General features: G+C 48.9%; 1 protein-coding gene across 2 annotated transcripts in view; it reads right to left on the bottom strand.

The window, feature by feature from the left end:
• The window catches only part of CHPF (chondroitin polymerizing factor), a 37,583-nt gene continuing 24,984 nt past the window's right edge, over positions 1 to 12,599 (bottom strand). For both annotated transcript variants that reach the window (XM_081001036.1, XM_081001035.1), the window contains exons 2-4: positions 7,158 to 7,722; positions 6,389 to 6,571; positions 1 to 2,279 (exon numbers count right to left, since the gene is read on the bottom strand). In XM_081001036.1, the coding sequence (XP_080857162.1) occupies positions 1,014 to 2,279; positions 6,389 to 6,571; positions 7,158 to 7,694 (1,986 nt within the window). In that variant the 5' untranslated portion in view covers positions 7,695 to 7,722 and the 3' untranslated portion in view covers positions 1 to 1,013. The remainder of the gene's footprint in view (positions 2,280 to 6,388; positions 6,572 to 7,157; positions 7,723 to 12,599) is intronic.

Below are 12,599 nucleotides of genomic sequence, written 5' to 3'. Positions count from 1 at the left end.
TTTACACTTTATGCTTCGCTCCAGTTTATTAAAATGCAAAACAACATTTTAGTCGCCAACCCGCCCCAAATCCAAGTTAAATATAAACCCACTGGAGAGCCAAGCTCCAACTCCTCACGCGTGCACAAACACAACTGCACCCTTTCTGGGCCTTGCCCTGGACCCAGCGCCAGGCTGATCGACGCAACCCGCTCTGCTTAACAGTTCTGGGTCAACCACACATGGCAGCAAGATGGGCGAAATCTACGTACCTTCAGCCCAGTGGGTGAAGGAGGGCAGGCAGCCCCAGAAATACTGTTCATCCCCACCATGCCAGAGCCAGCCTGGCATCAGGGGGCTGCTTGACTCTCCCACTGAAAGCACCCACCAGGTCCGTGCCACCCTCTTGCCCCTACCACTCCTAATCTGAGGCTAAAGCAGCCCGAGTCACTGTTTCCCAAAGGAGCAACACCGGACAAAGAGGAAAAAATAACCAACCAGAATCCCTCTGCCCCTCCCACCCACAGAAGATTATCCTGCACCTACACCTGGAGTGTCCATTAAGTTAACACCCAAACTGCAGCAAGGGGACCAAGCAGTGCTCCTGAGGGGGCAGCTTCTTTCCTTCCTGCCTCTATTGCCCCAGAATCCAGAAACCCCATGCCAGCCTCCTTGGCTTCAGCCCACCCCGCCCTCACACAGAAGCCTCTTCTAAAAGCCCTGGTGCCGCCAAGGTGGCAGAAGTCCCACAGCAGGCCCTGCCTGCCCTTGCTTGGTTGGCACTGGCAGCTCTTAATCCTGCAGCCCGGGGGGAGGACCTGGGCCTGCATGAGGGGAACAGAGCAAGGCAGAAGTGGGACTGGATCCTGACCACCCGCCAATGCCCGCTTTTGGTCCACAAGGCAACCTGGACAGCCAAGCAGAACCGCTCCCTTGAGGTCCAGCCTGAGCCATCCTGGGCCGCCATCCTCTGCCGCTACAGGGAAGACGTGCAGGGGGAGAGGGGAGGTGGCAGGCTGGCCCCGGCCCCGGGCTCATGTGCTGTTGCCCTGCTCCTGTTCAAAGAGCACCATGGCCAGCTGCGCCCGGGAGCCCAGGCCCTCCAGGCTGCTCTGCACACAGCGGTGGTACTGCTCCTCACTCAGGCGCGGGTTGCAGCCGTGCGGCCTGTAGCGCTGCAGGAGGGCCGGCTCCACCGCCCGGAAGACATGCAGGTTGGAGTACTTGACAAACAGGTCGTAGATGTCCAGCGTTTCCAGGATGTCCTCGTTGTCCTGGGCATCGGCCGCCATGCGCGTGCGTGCCGCCATGTAGTCGGCGTTGTAGAAGCAGGCTTCGCTGAAGGCGTCACGGTCAAAGTGGCCGGCATCTCGCACCAGGTCCAGGCCAGACAGAGGCGGGGGCTGGTTGTGGAAGGCGATGGTGGGGTTGTAGCCCTGGAAGTGGATGGGGAAGAAGACCTGCCAGCTGTTGATGGTGTTCATGCGGCAGCGGTTGAGGAACTCGGCCGTGACCTCGGTGCCCACACCAGCCACGAAGAAGAGTGTGTCCACGGGGTGCTTCTTGGAAATGATGTCCATCACCTTGATCTGGGAGGGAGCATCTGTCTTGACACTGATCCAGGGGATCTTCACCTGCGCATAGCGCCGCTCGTACTCCGCAATGCGTGCCTTCACCGCCCGGAAGACGTCATTCTGGGCCACTTGCTGAGCCTCAAAGGGGTCGTAGATGAAGAGGAAGGTCAGCACGGCGTTCTCTGCATTCTCAAAGGCGGCCGCAGCATAGACCTCCAGGAAGTGCGCGGCATAGTCTCGCTCCGGGGCTGTCAAGGGCAGGATGACGTTGACCCGGCTGGCCTCTGTCACGTAGGGCATTGGGATGATCTCCACTTCGCTGAGAGGGCGCAGCAGGTGCACCCGCTTGGCCAGCGACCGGCTGTGCCCCTTCTGGGTCACCACTTCCAGCTGCAGGTCCAGGGTGTACTCCATGCCTCGGGTCGGGTCAAAGCGGCGGTAGCCGTTCAACAGCTGCTGCTTCCGGACGTGCAGCACCGGCTGGTACCGGTGGTTCAGCTCTTCCACAGCTGCAGCCACCACGTCGGCCACGTCGGCTGTGTCTGCGCCACGCAGCTCACACTTGGGAGCTCCATCCATGCAAGAGAAAGCCGCTTCTTCCGTGAAGTAATCCCAGCGAAGCACCTCAAAGCGGGTTTTGGGCTGGAAAGGGGGAGCGATGCCAATGGGCCAGGTGGCACTCCGGTCGCCATCTGCAGAGAGGCTGCTGGTGTTCTGGATCTCGAGCTGCAAGGAGAGGGTGCAGGTAGAGTCAATGTAGGCTCAGAATTTAGTTTTTCACAACTCCCAGCAGTTCCAAATGAATTAAGAGGCACACACAGAAACACATACACACACTTAAGGCAAACTTTCCCCATGGCTAAGAGCAACTCCCATATTTACTTGGATAATTAGTCTTTCTTTCTTTCTTTCTTTCTTTCTTTCTTTCTTTCTTTCTTTCTTTCTTTCTTTTTCTTTCTCTCTCTCTCGCTCTGTCTCTCTTTTACACACATCCCTCTACCTTCCAGGTAAATCTTCATTCAGAGGACCTGTGGTTCTCCAGATGTAACTGACTCCAGTTCCCATCATCCCTGAGCACTGGCCACAGTGGCTGTGGCTCATGGGAACTGGAGTTGAACCACAGCTTCCCCATCCCTGCACTACGGTCAGGTCAGGCACGTCTCTTTAGGATGCCTGACTGGAAGACACAACTAGGTGTCCATGAACACTTCAAAAAGCTAAGTACTTCCACCCCTCCAACGCTCCCCAAATAGACAAAGCATCCATTACATGCTTGAGGACCATTAAGTTTAACCACCCCTCCAGCATAGCTACCCCGGAGCAGAAACCAACAGGGGCACTGCCAGCTAGACCACAACAAGTGGCGAGCCTGCGACAAACTGCATTGGGGCACCAGACCTCTCCATATGAGCCCAGATGAACTTCTGCCCAACCCAAAGAGTAGCGCATTAAACAAGAGCAGGTTCAGCAAGCAGCAGGGTGTGCCAAGTTATACCATCCAGCCACCTGGTGGCAGTGTGGTCCCACGCTATGAGCCCAGCTCTGGGGCTAGCTTACCTGCACTGTTTTGCCCCATGAAGTAAAAAATAAAACAGTATTGTGGTGAAAGATGGGCCACATGGTTCAAAGCAGCCAGTATGTAAGCCAGTCTCCTCACATGCGCCTGTATATCTCACCACACCCAAATACTGAATCCCATTCTTCAACATTTATTGCATTTAAATTAGGCCACATTAATTAAATTAACACACTTTCGGTTTATATATTGATTCCTTTAGAAAATTCTCCATAAATTATTTCAAATTTTATTTCTGGCTTTCAGTCAGGAAATAAAGTGTTGGGTCTGCCTTGCCTAATGTGCCTGAAGTATTGTGTTAACAGTAGAACCTCAGTTTTTGAACATAATCTGTTCCAGAAGACCGTTCGACTTCTGAAGCATTCGAAAACCAAGGATCAATGGGCAGTTGGCAAAATCAATTGAAAAAATGGAGAAATGCCATTCGGAAGCCATTCGACTTCTGAGGCGCATTCGAAAATGGAAGCAATTACTTCCGGGTTTTCGGCATTCGGGTTCTGAATTGTTTGGCTTCCAAAACCAAGTTTCCACTGTACTTTCTTATATTTTGGGGTTGAGCTGTTAGTCTTGGGCCATAAATTAACTCTGGGAATCAACAGTCCTGTTACCACTCTGTTTGAATATACTGTTTTCAGTGCTGCCATTTTTAGATACTTTAATCATTGATTGCATTTTTTTTCATGTTGTGCACTGCCCTGGGCTCTCTTCTGAAGAGGAGAGGTAGAAAAATGAAGTTTAATTAATTAATTAAAATCAAAATAGGCATCATGAAGCCCCTAAAGTGGCTGGTAACCACATCACCCCCAAGTCTGCGAGAGCCTTCAGCCCAGCTCTCCCCACTGCTAGATGACAATCCAAGTCTAAAGAGGTGGAAAAGGCAGCTCCCCTCAGCTTAGGTCCCAGTCCGTAACAATCAGGAGTTGGTTTGGCAAAGGAAGCAAGTGAATTTTAAATACATGTCATTACAGCTTTTACCACCTTTTAAAATGTTTTCATTGGTTATGGAAAAGGTTTCATTGCCCTTTATTTATTTATTTTTGTGCCCAGATTAATATACTGCCATTATTCAAGAAAAGTTCCATTAATTCATAGCAGATTGCAATGGATTAAATATAGTTCGCCTGGTCAAATTATAATTACCCTAATTAATCTCTCTCCTTTGTTTATCTCTACTCAGACACCACCTGCTGCTCAAAAAATGACACCTTATGCTGGTGGGCAATTGAGCAAAACACTTTACATTTGCTTCCTCTCCAGGGAGAGATCTCTGCCCCTCAGGGGCTCCACACTCTCTTCCCCTCCAAGCAGGGCATGCTCTCTCTCTGTTACTCCCTCTTCCCCTTTCAAAAAAAAGCCCCCAAATATATTTGCTGTTGTTGTCATCAAGTCCTCCAGGATCCATGGGGGAGGGGGTGGGAGAACTGACCGTCATGTCATTTCCCCCCCACCAAAATATATGCTTTTTCTTTCTCCCCATTTCTCTCTTTTTTAAAAAAGTTATTTTAAAATGGATTTTCATTTTTTATTACACACATTACTGCATATTACTTTTATGTCATAGTCCCCAAGTGCCAACTGGCAGGGGCACTATATAAATAAATCACTTTAAAACTTATTATAACCTAAGGCAATAGACTCAAATATTAATTTACAGCAGCGCAAAGAAAAGGAAAATCCAATGTGCAATAGCAATCAATGTAATTTAATGTAGCTCCTGAGCACCTGTATGCATTTTCGGTTCCATATTTTACAATTTTTCAAGTATGTTTTCACACATCTCGATATTCTGCCGATTTTATTACATGAACCAAAAGGCTAATAGCGGAACCTATGAAGGCATCAATAACACCACCTAGTTCTTGGCTTATAGCACGCAGAGTTGCAGCCTATGAGTCAAGGTCCATCGTGGTAGCCAGTGCTGTGCTCAGCAATGAGATTAAGAAGCAGACAGCTGTCTGGACTGGTCTGGCATTTCCCCAAAAGCCAACCTCCACTTTGGAATCTAGGAATTGCCCTTTTTGGCTGATCAAACATGCAAGCTTGCTGCCTAAACCTCCAAACTTACGACTTGGGTTAAGACCTTCATTGAAGGAAACCCACTGCAACAACGCATACTAAGATTCAGCTTGAGGTTATCTGGAATGCATATACAGTGGTACCTTGGTTTAAGAATAGCCCTGTTTACAAATGATTCAGTTTATGAACTCCGTAAAACCGGAAGTAGCGAACTTTACCTCGATCTAAGAATGGAAGCCAAATGGTGGAAGGGCACTGGCGGTGGGAGGCCTCATTAGGGAAAGCGCACCGCGGTTTAAGAACACTTTCGGTTTAAGAACGGACTTCTGGAACCGATTAAGTTCGTAAACCAAGCTACCACTGCATATCTATTTTAAAAAACAAACCTATTAACCAAAAATTCTGTACATTTTTCAGTTTCACTAGTGCACTCTTTATTTTCCCAGTAAAAAGTGGTAGTTAATAGTTCAGAGAATTGAGGGGTTGGAACTGCAGCTGGAGGAAATGGGTTTGGAATGAGAGAAGCAGTGGGTGGGGAAAAGGTTAAGTGTGCATGGAAGCAAGCCAGCACACACACACACCACTTCAAATTCAGCCCTGCCCCCTCCCCAGCCAATCTCCAGTGGTGAAGCTACAGCCAGGGGTCAGAGCTCAGCATGTGCTGCCAAATATGGAGATTTCAGAAACTGCCAACATGAGGGTTGCCACAGTTAAGCCCAAATCCTTGGGGGGGGGGGGGAAAGGAAAGGTATAGCTTCAGATTCAAACATCCCCAATGAATGGAGTGACCAACAAAATCCAGAGCGTCCCAGGTTCCCCATCTCCGCCCTAGAAGACATCAGACGTGAAATGGGCTCAGTTACTTTCTACATCTGAGCTACACTGGAGAAAGCCAGTGTGGTGCAGTGGTTAGAGTGTTGGATTAGGGCGTGGGAGACCAAGTTTCAAATCCTCACTCAGCCATGAAGCTCATTAAGTGAGCTTTGGCCAGTCAAAGTCCCTCAACCTAACCTACCTCACAGGGTTGTTGTACGGATGGAATTGGGAAGGGAAGAGGAGTATACGACAATCTTGAGCTCCTTGAAGGAAAAGGTGCGACATAAATGTAAAAATAAACAAAACATGGCTGACTTTCCTATAGCTGGTAAGCAAAATATAGTGCCACAATGGAAACTGTGGCGGATGAGGATAGTGAACAGAGACCCCAGTTACAGACCCAGATCCAACGTCCTCCCTGCCTTACCTGTAACTGCTGGATTTCCTGGTATGTGTGCTCCAGTTCCACACGCGCAAAGTGTCTGTGCAGCCGGTACATCTGGACAGGGTCCAGCACAGGGTGAACAGTGAAGGCCGTGTTGAATCGCGGGTCGCTCTCTCTCTCAGGGTCAGTGTTCTTTCCAAGTTCAAAATACTGGTAATGCAGGCCCTGGTGGGGAGAAGGAATAAGAGTAGCACATCTGACGGGGAAATCCAAGCCATCCATGTTAGTACATATAACCATGACATACAACCAGCTGGTATTCCCCTCCAGTTGTAAGGGAACAAAAGCATGTCTGAAGAGGAAGCTCAGCTTTCAACTGGGATCAAGAATTCATCCTGTAATATTGAGTGTTTGGTTCCTCCCCCTAATCTTTGAAACACATGATCATGTTCATTCCACATTTGCAAGGATATCAGTCCCTTGGCTTAGCAGCACCTACACTGCAACTCCCTGCCCCTTCATATTAGGCAGGTGCCTCTGCCATATTGTTTTTTGGCACCTGCCAAAACCCTTTTCGTTTAGGTACATTAACCCAGATGTGTAAAGTTGGCCTGTTGGCAGGTAGTTAAATTTTTTAATTGTTACCTGCTTATTTTATCAGGCCAACTAGTTTTTAACTTTTTACCAATAACATTTGCATATATTGTATGTAAACCGCTTAGAGGTTTTTTATGATTCAGTAGTAGATACAAAATAAGTTAAATAAATGAACACAGGAGAGGGACACTACAGTGCAGCTGGCCCTCCTTACCTCACGCTCTGCCACACAATCTACCCCAGTGTAGTCAATGATGCAGCGCCCCAGCCACTCATCGGGATGGGCGCTCAGGATGTCGTTCCGGCAGCTTTCCAGGTGAGGCTGCAACCGCAGGAGAAGGGCCCGGGAAAGCAAGTAGCCAAAGCCGCCATAGCAGTAGCGCCCTTGCGTGTCCCCACCAATGAACTCCTCTGGCCGGCCCATGTAGAGCAGAGTGTCAATGCTGAGGTGAGAGGCCAAGCGGTTCACACGGTGGGCCTCGGTGTAGGTGTCGTCCTGCACCAGGAAAACCCAGTCGAAGTCAGCCACGTAATGGTCCAGCACATACTTGACAGTCTGGTACATGTTCCAGATGGGCCTCTCGTCGCCGTGCGTCACCACCGTCATGCCGTGAGGGACCTTGCGCCCCCGGGTGCCCGTGAAGTAGACCAATCGCTCCAGCCGGTGTCCCAAGGTGCGGTTCACCGCCACTGCAAGGGAGTGCAATGTGTTCTTCGAGGTCAGCACTCCCACAAAGAGGCGCTGGCGCATGCCCAACTCCGTGCTGATGTATCGGGTCCTTTGGGGGAATGGAAAGGGCAGGCAGAAAAAGAAGGTGAGGCAGTGAAGGAGGGGAAGAGGAGCCTCCAATTTTCCACCACCAACATCCCTTACCGACTGAGGAAGCATCATCTCAGCCCTGTGTTTCTGAACATATTTGCAAACACCTTCTGGAGCATTTGAAGAGTGGGATCTGCTGAGACAAGGCTTTGCGCTGCAAGCAGCAAACAATCATTTCTCCTCAAGCCCCACTTTCCCCATAAAATGACCACAGCGCTTGCCCCACTCGCACATGCCAGCACTGGTGCAGGAGCTGCTTCCATGTGGTGCAATCCCATGCAGCTGCTGGGTGTGTGCAAATGTGAGAATGCAAGTGTTGAATGACTGAGCCTCATGGCATAAGCCTTCACTTAGCTGGGAATGAAAATTGCAAAGGGGTGGGAATGGCCCATAAGGTTCCAGTATTCACACACACAAAAAACCCCCACAGCCACATGGGACTACAACACAAAAAAGTGGCTGGCATGTGTGCGCATGCACAGGGACAACGGTGTGTGTGCCTTAATCTGTAATCAAAATGGCATCTTAAGTGAGACATATGCCCACACTGCTCTTTTGCTACCTTTACCTCTCCAATCCCTCTCTGCTTTCTCTCGCCACTGTCACAGTTTAGCTTGCAAGGTACACTCCCAGAGTGAAGGAATCAGTCCTTTTTTTTGCCTATGCTACCCTGTAAAGCCTGTTGTGTTTGTCCATGAAGTTTTCTTGGCAAGGATACTGGAGTGGCTTGCCAGTTCTTGGTCCAGGTAGATCATGTTTGGTCAAAACTCTCCACTATGACCTGTCCGTCTTGGAATGGACGAAATTAAAAGATCCCTGCTTCTTGGGAGAAAAGCAATGACAAACCTAGACAGCATCTTAAAAAGCAGAGACATCACCTTGCCGACAAAGGTCTGTATAGTTGAACCTATGGTTTTCCCAGTAGTGATGTATGGAAGTGAGAGCTGGACCATAAAGAAGGCTGCTTGCCAAAGAAGGAAATCTGCCCTGAGTGCTCACTGGAAGGACAGATCCTGAAGCTGAGGCTCCAATAGTTTGGCCACCTCATGAGAAGAGAGGACCCCCTGGAAAAGACCCTGATGTTGGGAAAGATTGTGGGCACAAGAAGGGGACGACAGAGGACAAGATGGTTGGACAATGTTCTCGAATCTACCAACATGAGTTTGTCCAAACTGCGGGAGACAGTGGAAGACAGGAGTGCCTGGCGTGCTCTGGTCCATGGGGTCACGAAGAGTTGGACATGACTGAACGACTAAACAACAACACCCTGTAAAGCACCATGTATGTAACTGTTATTACATACATAATAGCAGCCCTGTATGTTCTGTAAGGGGACATGGGTGGCGCTGTGGGTTAAACCACAGAGCCTAGGGCTTGCCGATCGGAAGGTCAGCAGTTCGAATCCCTGCAACAGGGTGAGCTCCCGTTGCTCGGTCCTTGCTCCTGCCAACCTAGCAGTTCGAAAGCACATCAAAGTGCAAGTAGATAAATAGGTACCAATCCGGCGGGAAGGTAAACGGCGTTTCCGTGCGCTGCTCTGGTTTCACCAGAAGTGGCTTAGTCATGCTGGCCACATGACCCAGAAGCTGTACGCCGGCTCCCTCAGCCAATAAAGCAAGATGAGTGCCGCAACCCCAGAGTCGGCCACGACTGGACCTAATGGTCAGGGGTCCCTTTACCTTTATGTTCTGTAAGTGTACTACAGATCCTCAGGTGTGTCTAGCATTTACAAATGCTCAAGTCCCATTTGGTTCAGTGAGCACCTCCATTAGAACCGTACAGGAAATAAACAGAATACCGTTTCTGCTTCAGAATACTGTGCCAAGGGCTTATTAATAGAGCTGTGCTGTCCCTAATGCACCCAAAATGCTGAGACATAAAGAGTAGAGCAGATGCACAATAATTTAAAATTCCTAGTCCTTTCCAAGAAACCCTGGGGTCTTAAGTGAGTTGCTAAATCAACAGAACACCACATTTGGGAAACCTGTGGACGTCCATTTCATACACACACCCCAGGTGGGTGGGGGGACACATACCGGGACAGGGGTAGCACCAGGGACGGGGGTAGATCAGCTGTTAAGCCCATTATTAATCCAAGCATAGCTAGCAGTAACCTGGCGATGGATTAGGACCCAGCATTCAGTCAAAGGCAAGATGAGCTAACTCATATCAATGAGGATGCCAGATCTTTCGCAGATATCAACATCAAGGCAACCACAGCCAGGGCTGTCTTAAACACATGCGGCGCCGGGATGCAAGGTCCGCCCAGCGCCCCCCCCGATTGCCCAGAGTTGTTGAGCTTTTCTAGGGGGAACCCCAAAGTTGTTGACATGTTGAGGGGCGGGGCATCTCAGCAACAACCGAGTAGCCCAAGGAGGTGGCGGCGGCAGAGCAAGGCCAGGACCAGGAGCCGGGGGGGGGGGCAAGCAGAGCCCAGCGCAACAGCAGTTGAGGATGAGGTGGTGGCAGTCCGACGGCCTCTGCTCCGCTCGGCAGCAACTGTCAACTCTTCCCAATCCCCGGACTCCAAATCTCGGCCCCGGAGAGCCCGGCGCCCCACAGCCCTAGCACCTATATGTAAGATGGCCCTGACCACAGCAATAACCAAGAATGTGTTCTGCAACTTCTGTAAGAAACCCAGACTCTCACACAAAGCAACAGAGTATCCCAGAGTGCAAACTCATTGCCTCTGAAATCATTTCCGCATTATTCTCCAGCATTATTCTCCATTATTCTCCAGCTCAGGTTCAGCATCTTTCGGCATTGTTCTTTCCACCAAAGGAGATCTGAACTGGTTCCCCAGCTCAGAAACCAAGTTTCCATGAAAGCTGACGGGGTACCACCACCATATATTTGAGTGCAACCCCTACAATTGACAGAGATTCCTTGCATCTCTTAAAATATTGACTCTCACTAAGAGAGCAAGAAGAATGTGTATTTAAAGAAGATTAGAAAATATTTATTTAATATATGGAAAATAATTGTAAATAGCTGAAAACGCTGTCAGCATTAAGATAAATTCAACAGAGTAAACAATTTTTGATTGATGTAAAAGTGGAAAATTGGATTTGCATGGTTATAATAAAATATGCAGGAACGTATGATATGTAAGATGAACCATGGAAGGAGAAGAAGGAAAGTCATTGGATATTTTAAAGTTTGTAAAATGTTTCTTTTGAAATGTAGAAAAATGAAAACTCAATAAAATATTATATATATATATATATATATATATATATATATATATATATATAATATTTAGTTGCTTCAGTTGCAGCATGTCTAAAATGGCATGTGAGAGTAAATATTTTATATTTGCCATTTTAGACAAATATATAAAATATTTACTCTCACGTGCCATTTTAGACATGCTTCAACTGAAGCCAACCTGCAAGACAGACACCCAGATGGACAAATTAACAAAATGCTAGAGAGGGCAGCCATGGCTGAGCAGATCTCACTTGGCCCGAGTCTTCAGCTTCCATGCTAGACGGCCCCCTAAGGAGCTAATCATAATCCCCAACTGAGTAGCAAGAGGAAGGAGCAATAGTGTAAGGCTCAAGAGTGTGAAGAGAAGGGGAGGGTGTCAAGACTAGAATCCAAACGCCTAGAGAATTCAGCTTCCCACCATAATTTGACTGCTGCAATTGTGAATCTGGAGGGGGCGGAAAGACTCTGACATCTCCCAGTTAGGTAGGGGCTGCATTAAGAAAATGGGGAAGGGGGGTATCTTGCTCCCTGTGACATTACAGTTGGTGTTAGGATGCAGGTGGCCTGTCTCTTACAATAAGTTTCAGGTTTTAATTATTCAAATGCAGCAGGAAACCATTCCTTCCTTCCTACCCACCCACCCCCATTCCACTCACACAGTGGGCTCATTCAGCCCCTCCGCTTCCTGCCCATCCCACCCACCCTCACTCACTCACTCACTCACTCCTGGGGACAACACAGCTCATTCAGTCCCTCGTCCCTGGGCCCCCAACCCCTAGCATTGATCTCACCCGTTTTTGAGTTGAGGGCACGCAGGAGAAAGGAAGAGATGGTAATCCTGGTGCCAGGGATCAGAGGGGGAGAAACAAAGCAGAGTTTCTCCCCGCCCCCCACATCATGACTGGGAAGGGAGTGGGAAACAGGGATGAGGGGGGGCTCATGGGGCTCACTTAGACAAGCAATACCCCCAAGGCTGGGAAGGTGAGAAATAAAGGGGCCAACACACACTGCAGAGAGAGGCAGGCAAGGAAGGAGTGGTGGTGGGAGAGAAAGCAAACACAGAAGATCTGGCACAGAGATGCTGAGGATAAAAGCTTGACATAGTTAAACCTTGTAAGGAACAGGACAATTCCCTGAAAAGGAGGGAGGGAGGGAGAGACAGAGAGAAAGAGAAAATGCAGAGAGATAATAAAGGCAAGGCAGTCTTTTGGACTGCCAGCAGGCAGTATTAACCACCAGTAACCCCAGCAAACACAGACAGACACATGCACACACTGAGAGTGGGAAGGAGCAGATGTCACTATAAATTGTCAGAATAAATGACACTCTTAACTAAAAAGAGCAATGAACTGGGCAACCGGCAAACAGAATGTGTGACTATAGGAGCAGCAAGTCTCCTGATTCCCTTTCCTGGAAACACACAAACGCATGCACACCCCCCCCCCCTCATTCCCATCTCTGGGAAAACAGTGGCCAGGTATGCATGATCAAAGCCTACCTTAAGTAAGCCAGGTTAGGTACAATGTTTGTGCAACTGCACACACCCTCTGAGTGCCCACACTGCTTCTCCCTTTCATGCAAGCAGCGAAACAAATTAGGAAGCTACAGTGAGTCCACCATGATTTA

Source organism: Podarcis pityusensis (assembly GCF_964106645.2).
Source record: "Podarcis pityusensis genome assembly, chromosome: 1".
NCBI classification, from domain to species: Eukaryota; Metazoa; Chordata; class Lepidosauria; order Squamata; family Lacertidae; genus Podarcis; species Podarcis pityusensis.
Note: the sequence above shows the minus strand (reverse complement) of the source record. Positions and strands in the feature narration are given on the sequence as shown.